General features: G+C 44.9%; 1 protein-coding gene and 1 pseudogene across 1 annotated transcript; both read left to right on the plus strand.

Moving 5' to 3' along the window:
- The first annotated feature begins 3,432 nt into the window (after nt 1-3,432).
- LOC120813788 (trace amine-associated receptor 13c-like) lies at nt 3,433-4,616 on the plus strand (annotated as a pseudogene).
- A 1,525-nt stretch (nt 4,617-6,141) lies between these two features.
- On the plus strand, nt 6,142-7,650 carry LOC120813789 (trace amine-associated receptor 13c-like). The gene is made up of 2 exons (XM_040169464.2): nt 6,142-6,434; nt 6,592-7,650. Exons 1-2 carry the CDS (start codon nt 6,262-6,264, stop codon nt 7,394-7,396), a joined length of 978 nt encoding a protein of 325 aa, XP_040025398.2. The 5' UTR covers nt 6,142-6,261; the 3' UTR covers nt 7,397-7,650.
- Nucleotides 7,651-11,820: the final 4,170 nt, after the last annotated feature.

The following is an 11,820-nucleotide window of genomic DNA, read 5'->3' on the forward strand; positions in this document are numbered from 1 at the left end:
GCTCCCCCTCCCCGTCTGCAGTGTCAGACGACCCCGCGTCACCGCTGAGCACAGCGCACATCTCGCATAACCCTGTCGGTCGTGAACGCACCTCCGTAGCCCCCCTCATTAGCTTATGGAACCCCGGCCAATCTGTACCTATAATGACGGGGTGCGTCAGGCGGGAGCTAACGGACCTTCATTCTCTGCTTTTTCCCCGCATACCTAATTTCCACCGATACCACAGGATACTCGTGAACATCCCCATGCACACACCGTATTCTCACCCGGTCTGCCTCCACCAATGCCCCCGGCTGAACCAGGCTCTGGTGGATCATAGACTGCGTGCAGCCCGAATCCACCATCGTCTGGTGTGTATCCCCCTGGATTCTTACCGGAACGCGGTACGGCGCTCCTGGACCAGGGGAGGGTGCCGGAACGCCGGCCACTCTGATCACCTGTCCCACCTCCATCAGCGGGCACTCTCTCCGGAGGTGACCGAGCCGCCCGCACCTCCAAAACTCCTGCCCCGGCGCTTGAGAACCTCTCTGTGGGTTGGGAAGGGTGCCTGAGTTCCCCGGGGCCGGTGGGTCGTGGCCTGGGGAAAAAGCCAGTATGGGTTGCTCCTTCGTCCGCAGCAGCCTCCCTCCCCGTGGCGCAGCTACTGATCGGGCCGATGTCCGCGAACTCTCCCAGTCTCTCTGCCCGCTGGGATGCACCGCCAGGTGATCCTCCGCCAGGGTGATGGCCGCCTCCAGGGTCGTCGGACGGTGGCACCGGACCCACGCCACTGTCGGGCCAGGACCCCCTCCCCGAACTGCTCCAGCACCACCCGCGTCATCACCCCTTGGACCCCTCCAGCGTCGTCTGGCTGCAGCCACCTCATGGCGGCGTCTTTCAGACGCTGGCCGAACGCGAACGGGCGGTTCCCGGGCCCCCGCCTGGCTTCGCGGAATCGCCAGCGATGGTCTTCCGGCAACAGCCCAAGTCTGTCCATCAAGGCCTTTTTTACATTGGCGTAGTCGCGCCGCGCCGCCGGTGGCAGCCCCATGGCCGCAGTCTGCGCCTCCCCGGCCAGGGGGAGGCAAAAGCCGGACCGGCCACTCCCCCCCACGCTGTGAGGGTTCACGCCCCACAGCCCCAAAAATATTGTACATATTGAATTTTCAGTGAAAGAACATTTTGTGACTCCTCCATCTATGCATACATGGAATATAAATTGCAATCAATCTATTAAGATAAACCAGATTGCTCCATCAGAAAAAAATAAATAAATTTGAGAGAGAGAACCAGCTGATTACAGCTGCTAACGTTAGCTTGTGTTGTCTACACCACTATCTTTAAGGCTAATGTTAGTAGTTAGAATAATTTAAGTGAAACTACCGGCACTGTCTCCTGACGCAGGCCGTTAGTTTTAGATAACTTTTCGGTAAAACTATTGCTAAAAATTATCGTGTAATGTTTTCAGGGGATTTAACGGTGTTAAAGTAGGCGCTCATTACCTTTCGAGCCAAATACTGTTTTATTTATGAAAGCAACCGGAGTCGGTAAAAGGACGCCAACGCCAGTGAGTTAGCCGTGCTCTGCTATAGGCATGACCCAGACCGAGGTCCATCGTCATTTTGCGGAGGTTAAACATTGGTTAAAGGTTCGCCAAAATTACCATCGATGCTAACAACATATCCGGGAAACCAAATCCCAAAAAAATAAGATATCCCGCTTCAACACCCCAAATAGCCGGGGTGTCAAACTCATTTTAGGTAGGGGGGCCGCATACTGTCCACGTTGAAGTCTTGTGGGGAACCTAAAATGAGTTTAACACCCCAGTTCTATAACAAAGAGATAATTCATCCGGACTTGCCAGATTGGCTTGCTGCAGCTTGAATTACCATCAATATTGTAACTGATATGTAGAGTGAAGATTTACATTTAACATTTACATTTAGATTTAACAACAGCCAAACATTATCCTTGGAAAAGTTATAGCATGAATTTCTCTCTAAATGTTTAAAAAAGTGACATATGAATATTGTCGTGCTTTTTTGTTCATATGATAATGCTAAATGTAGCAAAACTGCGCAGGATTTTAGAACGTGCAACATTTAACAAACGGCGCCCCATAAATAAAAGCTCTTTCACCGTCGCCTAAGTGAGTCTTACTAGTTTCTCTCATCACAGTAACTTTCAATGTTATTGATTTTTTTGTTATTTTAAACGCTCCCATGGTGGAGAAGATGGGACAAGTTGATCTCGTGCTCCGAGTTCAAGGGAAACAAGCCAAATATTAGAGGTTGCGTCTCGCTTCCTCAGAAACTTTCCCCACGCCACTGCATATAATAGTTTTCACTGTCCGCGTCAGGACACAGTGCCGTTAGATCTAACTAAAGGCTCCTATCAAGATAAATACATGATGCATCAAATGTTTTTGTAGTTTGACTTTCTCATGAGTTTGAGGCCACTAAAAGTTATCTAGCTTCCTCGGTTTGTAGAAAGGCGTAACGTTGCGGACCGACTTTAACTTAAACAAACAAAAAATAAAGTCAAGTCTCGTTGATAAATGCGCACCACTTTTTGCATTTGGCGCCAAATGGGTTAAAGTTAATGTTAGCGTAGCCTTTCAGTTACCTCCCTTGGGTCAAACATAAACCGAACGGCAGCCGTGGCGTCACCACGTTAAGGTAAAGGATTAGCTCAGTTGTCGTTCTTTTCCAGACGAGGCTCTGCTCATCTCTTCTCTGTGGGAGTATCTTGCCACTGTGGCAACATTAACTTGTTCTTATTTATACACTAAGGAGCCAGCGTTAGCCTGAACATGTAAATGTAGCGCTAAAAGCATGCAGGAAATATTGCTACTGCACAGATCATATTTTAAGTGAAACCTGTCATTTTAAAGCAGCTGTAGCGTCCCTAATTTTTCTGTAATAAAGGTGGCAACCCTACCCAGGACCGAACCCTGGGGGATCCCAGTGGTGAGGACAAGGTTCAGAAACAGATCTTGAAGGGGGAAATAAGGATCTGGTGGTTCACTGTGTCAAATGCAGCAGATAGGCCAAGAAGGAAAAGGACAGAAAAGTGGAAGGCTGCTTTGGCAGAGTTTGTTCAGAGTTGCTCAGAAACAGCAAAGAGGGCAGTCTCTGTTGAGTGGCCTGCTATGAAGGCCGACTAGTGAGGGTCCAGAAGACTTATGGTGGAGATCGAGTAGGAAGACAGTTGGTTAAAGAAAGCTTGCTTAAATAGTTTTACAAAGAAATGGCAGAAGAGAAACAGGCTTGTAGTAGTTAACTTCAGAAGGATTGTGGCAGGTTTCTTCAAACTCTACAGTAAAATACATGGAGAAGCCCCATGAAGCCCCATGAAGATGGAAGGGGAAGTTCAGTCACTCCCACTAAGAAAGTTGTCTCCAGTGTAAAAAAGGAGGAGGATGTGGAGGAAGAAAAGAGCTTCATCAGTTGCATGACGAGCACTGCAGCATCGTGTCGCCTCTCTGAGAATGAAAAGTCTTGAAGATGAACTTTGCTTTCCTCATATCAACTCCTCCTGCAGGAAGGCTGTGCGTCCTCACTTTGTATCTATGTTCACTTATATTTTATTATCCTCCATCTCTCTGCTTACTGTGACTCTCAACCTGCTGGTCATCATCTCCATCTCCCACTTCAGGTATTCAATCAATGCATTAAGCTGGTAGATAGGAACAAATGATTCAGACTTAAATGTCATTAATGTTAGTAATTTCTTATATCTAGATTGCTGCTACAAATAATGATGAGCTCGTTGTTTTCTTATCTTCTAAGGCAGCTCCACACCTCCACCAACCTCCTCCTCGTCTCTCTGGGCGTCTCAGACTTCTTTGTGGGCCTCATCGTGTTCTTTCAAATTCTCCTTATAGATGGCTGCTGGTTTCTAGGTGACCTGATTTGTATTCTGTATCTGTATGTAGCATACGTTATTACTTCTGCCTCAGTAGGAACCATGGTGCTCATATCAGTTGACCGATATGTGGCTATTTGTGAGCCTCTACATTATTCCAACAAAGTCACACAAAAAAGAGTTAAGATCTGTGTTTGTCTGTGTTGGACATGTTCTGCTTTCCTTCACAGTCTAGTGCTGAAAGATAACCTTGAAAAACAAGCACGGTATACTTCCTGTTTCGGAGAGTGTGTTGTTGTCAATAACTACATTTTTGTTCTTGCAGATCTTTTTTTGAGTTTTATTTGTCCCGTCACTGTCATCCTAGTTCTGTATATGAGAGTCTTTGTGGTGGCTGTGACTCAGGCTCGTGTCATGAGGTCTCATGTTGCAGTTTTACCTCTAAAGGTTTCAATGAACATAACTGCTAAAAAATCTGAAATGAAAGCTGCCAGGACTCTTGGTGTTGTTATTGTCGTCTTTCTGTTGTGCCTCTGTCCATATTATTGTGTTGCACTCTCAGACCAGGACACCTTGCTCGATGCCTCATCTGCTACGATCGTAATATGTGTGTTTTATTTCAACTCGTGTCTTAACCCTCTGATCTATGCCTTTTTTTACCCCTGGTTTAGAAGGTCTATGAAGCTCATTGTTACTCTTGAGATACTGCAGCCTGGCTCATGTGAGAGAAACCTGCTGTAGAGACACTGCATGCTGAGAGGAAATAGACAAGAAAAATGTACTTGATCGTGTTGAGAATTTAATAACAGATATAGACGTCTTGATCTAGTGAACTCTACAAACACTTCTTGGTCCAGTCTTGGTCCAGTGTACAAACACTTGAAGATCATATTTGTGTCTTTACATTGTGTACCGCTTAAATGAGACGGTGAACCAACTTAGAAAACCTCTACAAATCAAATTACTCTAGGATATCTGTTGCCTGACATGTGTGAGACTAACATACAATAAATAAGTTCAAGAATGTTTTGACCAATATAAAAATGGTGTTGTCTTTTTTGCCTTGAACAGGTCTTTAATGGCATTGTGAGACCTTCAAGGGCAGAGACGCACTGGGGAAAGAAAGTAACTCTGGAGTGTTGTGGAATATTTTAATAAAACTTGTTCGGGAGAAGAGAATGAATTCTTTCAATGTTCATCTAATTAAAAAACAGACTCTTGATGAATGGTCAAAGTTGCAAAAAGTCCATTTATTGCTTGCAAGCAGGAGGCCAAATACACCAGCACGTATCACAGTGCTCTATGGAGATGGCGTCTCCGAGCAGTAAAAAAATACACATAGGAAGGCCATTCTCAGTGGCAGGTATGAGAAGTTGCAAACCAAGTCGAGATAAGAACCAAGGTGAGGGTAACACACACTGCTCCTTTGTACGAGTGCCTGTGAGAGCAAGTTAACTCAATTTTTCAGACACAGCTGCATATGGAAACCTTAAATCTTTTCTGTTTTTGCACATGAGGGTCAAACACAGACGCTTGAGACACAGGTTTAGCACAAGACAATGTTATAACATATTTTTACCATTACAGGAGTTACTGTCAGATCGGCCCACTCAGTGCACGATGCATCGCCAACTCAATGCATCGCATGTATCGACCAGTCAGTGGCCTAGTTGGAAAAATGCACTTAACAATATTTTGGATAATTACAAAGAAATTTCATATCAAATGTTTCATGTGTTGTTGTTTTTTTAATAACATTTGGATCTGATCTGATCAGTAGTGTTGCATGTTGGGTGTGTGATTGTATTGAAGGTGCATAACAAAAGTTGTGTCAACAGTCTGTGGTTTCCTAAATAAATCTGAGATTTTAAAATGTTTTGATGCACCTTCCTCCAGACATCTCTTCTTCTTCTCCCTGAGATTTTTAGTTTCACTTTTAAAGTTTTGGTGACGGGCCGGGTCCAAAACGCGTTTGTGAGTGAGGGACACCAGTGTTGAGTAGGATAAAGCGGTGGTGTCAAACTCAATCGCAGAGAGACACAATTAAAAACTCATTACTTCGATACAATAGCACAGAACCCTGAGGAACTCCAGTAGTTAGAGGACAAGGTTCCGACACAGATCCTCGCCAGGTTACCCGGTAGGTGCGGCCGTCGAGGTAGGACGAGAGAAGGGAGAGAGCAGAGCCTTTAACGGGGAGGGACAAAGGTCAACATCAAAACACATTAGAGTCATCTCCAGCGGGAAGGAAGATGAGCATGGAAACTATTGTTCTTCAGTCTCCATGGAGAAAGAAACAACAGCAGAGGTGATGCAGTAGGAGGGGTGGACCCAAAGTAAAGAGACAAATCAGTTGTAAGATAAGAAGCTTTGGCCAGTCAGCTGAAGCTGTTCTGCAGCTTCTCCTCTCCGGTGATGGAAACCTTGGTGGGAACTGAGCTTTGCTTTCCACAACTCATCAACACCTCCTGCAGAAAGCCAATTCGTCCTCACTTAGAAGCAATGTTGATTTACATTTTGTTGTCCTCCATCTCTCTGCTCACTCTAGCTCTCAACCTGCTGGTCATTATCTCCATCTCCCACTTCAAGTAGTGAAATATTTTTATTTAATTGTGAATTTGATGGATTGAGTGTTGCTTATTCACAAACTCGTAGATTTTGCTGATTTTCTTGTATTGTGTATTTATATCTGACCGATTGATGACATGAATATTGATCCAAATATCAATATCTGTTTCCCTCCAGGCAGCTCCACACCCCCACCAACCTCATCCTCCTCTCTCTGGCCGTCTCAGATTTCTTCGTGGGCCTCTTCGTAATCTTTCAAATAATGATAATAGAGGGCTGCTGGTTGCTCGGTGATCTCATGTGTTCTCTTTGGTTGATTCTATCATCTATTATTATGTCATCCTCAATTGGAACCATGGTGCTCATATCAGTGGATCGATATGTGGCTATTTGTTATCCTCTGCATTACTTCACCAAAGTCAAACCAAAAAGAATTCGAGTCTGTGTTTGTCTGTGTTGGATGTTTGCTGCTTTATTTAACAGTCTGCTGCTGAAGAATAACCTGCAACAACCAGGCAGATATAACTCCTGCATAGGAGAGTGTGTCATTGAAATGAACTACATCGCTAATGTTTTTGATCTAATTCTTTCATTCTTTTTTCCCATTACTGTTATTATAATTCTATATATTAGAATATTTGGGGTGGTTGTGTATCAGGCTCGTGCCATGCGGCCTCACATTGCAGTTGTGACAATGAAAGTAACCGTTAAAAAGTCTGAAATGAAAGCAGCCAGGAATCTCGGTGTTGTTGTAGTTGTGTTTCTGATATGTGTTTGTCCATATTATTGTTTCACTCTTACATCCCAAAATAACTTGTACACATCTTTATCTGTAACCATCCTAGTATGGTTGTTTCAGTTTAACTCCTGTCTCAACCCTCTGATCTATGCCACTCTCTACCGATGGTTCAGAAAATCAATTAAGGTCATTGTTACACTTCAGATACTGAAGCCTGGTTCCTATCGGACCAACATGCTTTAGAGACACGCTGCATGGGTCTAAATTTATACCTTTAGCCTGAACAGTATATGCAAAATTGCATTTATCCTGCAGCTAACATTTCCCCTTTTCACCTTGTACATTATGAACTTATCCGGTGTGGAAGGTGAAAGCACAAGTAGATCCTTAAAGACGAGCAAAGCATCTGTAAAATGTAAAAAAAAAATCGAATGGAATAGATTTTGCTTTCGAATTAAGTGACAATTGTTGCACGGGATACAATGTTATTTTTTTCATTTGATGACTTTAATCCGGAATAACCTGTAGCAGAGTCAATGAATACATTTAATAAATTATAAACATGTTTCATCTATAAACAAGTATCAATCTTTCATTACTTAACCTAAATTTTAATAAAATGGTTTATGAGAATTAAACCATGTTTTCTATAAAACCATGTTATGTAAGTCATGATCTTTTAACCAACAATTTGAAGAAGTGATATCTTTATTGATCCCAGCATAGATAGACTTTGTTTTATGTGTGCTGTGAAACCTCCCAAGAGTCAGTCACATAACAATTGAGTGTGTGCTGGTTTGTTGTCTTCCTCTAACAAACACTCTTTGTGATGGAAGATTTTACACAGACAATCGTAAAATAAGAACGTCGGCTCTGAATGAAATATGTCTTTCTCAGTTTATTTTCTGGCAACGAAAAAAGGTGACAACAGCTACGTGCACAGTAGACTGCCGAGAATTTCTTACTGCCCCCACAACACGGCAAGGCTGTTCTTATACTTCAGTTACAGATGGCATCAACAGAAAACTTGCTTATATCCAACACATGTGAACCAACTTGTTGTGTCTCTACAGTCAGGACATCTTATCAATGTGAGACACTTCAGTTCTTTTCCCATGGCCTCGCCATCCCAGCACAATTAATAAACTTAATAAACTGGTTATACAATGAAGCATTTTTAAGGGTTACATATATTTTTTCCATTGCACCTTGTAGTGGCCCGAAAAGGGCCTTCATTTTAGATAGTGTTCATTTTCATTATATATTAACGGAGTTATGTGAACACAGCAGGAATAATTTTAATTGTGTAAATGAAAAAGCATAGCATTACGTAACTCGGTGGTTCTCTTTTTCTGACCCACTTTTGAGGAAGGAAAACTTTCACAATCCAACCCCCTCCTCCCCCAACAATATTTGCATTTTGTGACTCCTATAATAAAAAATGCAATCACTTTCAAGTAAACCAGGTTTGCGCCATCAGAAAAGACAAATGAAATGTAAACCATCTTTTTAGATCAATGCGAATGAAGTTCTCTCCAACCTGTGCAAAGCAAAACCGTATTGGTGCGGCTACGTATAAGCCATCTCCTTTTATCAGTACCAGTCGCTGCAGTGAGCCTGCTTTCCTCAACAATTCTTTTCAAAACAGGTTTGCAGACTTGATACGGCCTCTCAATTCTTGCTCAGTGTTGACGTTGGATTGTATTTCATTTTGATAGAGGCAACAGCAGTCTGTGTGCCCTGTACTTTTATAATATGGGAGGTTCTCAATAAATATTTATCACAAGTTTTAACGTTGAACTTGAGCATGAATATAAAATACATTTTCTAACACTTAAGTTTTTTTCTCTTCAATTCAAATAACGGCTGTATTAAATAATAAATTACAAAGTGCTTTTTAAAAAACTGCTTATCTTTAAATAAGGTGCTTAATTTAAGAAAAATGTCATGTCAAGCTCGAACAGGACCCAAACACAGACTGGATTGATGGGAAGAATAAATAGTTTATTTACGTAGACCCAAAAATAACGAAAAAACACTAGTCCGAGGTGTTCTGGTTTCTGGGGGTGGGGTTTGGTGGGGAGGAATCCAGCAGCCTCCCCACATCTAGCGAGCCCATAGATTTCCCAGTTGCTGGGGGCAGGCGGCGAGGTAACGGCCTAACTGGCCGCAGTACAGGCAGCTGTTGGAATCCCTCAGTCGTTGACTTCCTTCTCCGGAACGCGATGGCCTCCCGGCTGCATGGGTTCTGGGGCTTGAGCCCTTGCCTCACATGCCGACTTGTGAGTGACCCATCGGTTTGCTGGAGTCGCTCTCTCCCTTGTCCGTTCTCTACCTCGGTTATCCACCCGCAGTGCCAACGCAATTAATTCCTCCAACCAGTTAGGTTCTGGATAGGACACTAGTTCATCCTTCAATTGTTCATTTACACCGTTATGAAACACTGCTTGTAGAGACTCTTCATTCCAACCGCTCTCTACTGCTAAAATACGGAACTTAACGGCATACCGTGCTACACTACTCCTTCCCTGGCATAATGACATCAAGTGCTTCAAGGCGTCCTTACGTCGGATTGGATGGTCGAAGATCTGACGTAAAGGAGCTGTAGGTAGGGGCGTCCCGGTTAGTCTGTTCCCAAACCGCTGATGCCCATTCCAGGGCTTCTTTCAGCAACCCCACAATATAGGCAATGTTTGCTTTATCGTGGCGTACATTCGTGGTTGTAGGTCAAACACGAGTCCACATTGCATTAAGAATGAACGACACTGGCCCATGTCCCCACCATACCTCTCAGGGGTTGGTACCCACGGTTCGTGATTGGTTGTCGCCGATAGCGTCGATGTCATAGGCATGGCGACTGGTGCTGGGGTGGGCGCAGGTGCTACGACCGGGGTGCTGAGGTGTTCCTGGATGGCAGACACACTGACGGAAAGTGCCTGGAGACTGGTCATTACTTCTTGCAGGGCCGAGTTGTGCGGACCAATCAGGATTCCCTGACTGGAAACGGCCTGGCGGACGGTGTCCAAGTCTGCTGGGTCCATACTCTGGCCGGATCGTTCTGTCATGTCAAGCTCGGAACCAGACCCAAACACAGGCTGGATTGGTGGGAAGAATAAAGAATACTTTATTTACGTAGATCCAAAAATAACAAAAAAAACACCAGTAGTCCAAGACATTACATCTCATTTAGCGGACGCTTTTATCTTTAGTCGAGGTAGAGTCTGAAGAGGTGTGTCTTTGCGGCGGAAGATGTGAAGGCTCTCTGAGGTCCTGGTGTCTTCAGAGAGCTCGTTCCACCATTTCGGCTTCGGTTTGACCATGTCCTGGATGTAAGCTGGACCCGATCCATTCACAGCATGGTACGTGATCACCAATGTTTTGAACTGGATGCGGGCAGCCACCGGTAACCAGTGAAGAGAGCGGAGGAGTGGAGTAGTGTGGGAGAATTTCGGAAGGTTGAAGACCAGTCGAGCTGCTGCATTCTGAATGAGCTGCAGAGGTCGAATGGCGGTCGAAGGGAGACCAACCAGGAGGGAGTTGCAGTAGTCCAGGCGGGAGATGACAAAGCCTGAATCAGTACCTGCGCTGCCTTCTGAGTGAGAAGGGGACATATTCTCCTGATGTTGTAGAGCGTGTATCTACAGGATCGCGTTGTCGCAGTGATGTTGGGAGTCAGGGAGAGTTGGCTGTCGAGTGTGTCGCCAAGGTTCTTAGCGGTCAAAGTAGGCAATAGCACAGAGTTTCCAAAATTGACTGTCAGGTCCTGGGTAAGCAAATCTTTTCCGGGAAAGAGAAGTAGTTCAGTCTTGTCGGGGTTGATTTTCAGATGGTGGGCGGACATCCACTGAGAGATGTCAGTTAGACAGGCAGAGATCCGAGCCGCCACCTGGGTGTCCGAGTGAGGGAAGGAGAGAATTAGTTGGGTGTCATCAGCATAGCTGTGGTAAGAGAAGCCATGCGAGCGAATGACAGCGCCAAGAGAGTTGGTGTAGAGCGAGAACAGGAGGGGACCCAGGACGGAACCCTGAGGAACTCCAGTAGTAAGAGGACAAGGTTCCCGACACAGATCCTCGCCAGGTTACCCGATAGGTGTCGGCCGTCGAGGTAGGACGAGAGAAGGGAGCGTGCAGAGCCTGTGACACCAAGTTCCTGAAGGGAGGAAATAAGGATCTGGTGGTTGACCATGTCAAATGCAGCAGAGAGGTCCAGAAGGATGAGGACAGAGGAGAGAGAGGCGGCTCTAGCAGTGTGGAGTTGCTCTGAGACAACAAGGAGAGCAGTCTCTGTGGAGTGGCCTGCCTTGAAACCTGACTGGTGGGGGTCAAGGACGTTGTTACAGTGGAGATAAGAGGAGAGTTGATTAAAGATAGCACGTTCAAGGGTTTTGGACAAAAAGAGAAGAGAGACCGGTCTGTAGTTGTTTTCTTCAGAAGGGTTGAGGGTAGGTTTCTTCAGGAGGGGGTTGACTCTTGCCTCCTTCAGAGAATTGGGATAACAGCCAGATAACAGAGCGTTGTTGATGAGACAGGTGAGGATTGGAAGAAGGTCAGGTGCGATAGATTGTAGAAGATGTGATGGAATGGGGTCAAGAGGGTAGGTGGTCGGACGGCCAGAGGTTACTAAGGTAAGAATTTGGTTAGGAGAGAGGCCGGTGAAAGAGGAAAGTG

The sequence above is a fragment of the Gasterosteus aculeatus genome, chromosome 10 (assembly GCF_964276395.1).
Source record: "Gasterosteus aculeatus chromosome 10, fGasAcu3.hap1.1, whole genome shotgun sequence".
Classification (NCBI taxonomy): Eukaryota; Metazoa; Chordata; class Actinopteri; order Perciformes; family Gasterosteidae; genus Gasterosteus; species Gasterosteus aculeatus.

Excerpts from the sequence above, each read along its gene's own strand:
- LOC120813789 (XM_040169464.2), top strand. The coding sequence starts at position 6,262 with ATGGAAACCTTGGTGGGAACTGAGCTTTGCTTTCCACAACTCATCAAC. Across the intron at positions 6,435-6,591 it reads ATCTCCATCTCCCACTTCAA|GCAGCTCCACACCCCCACCA; the intron begins GTAGTGAAATAT and ends GTTTCCCTCCAG.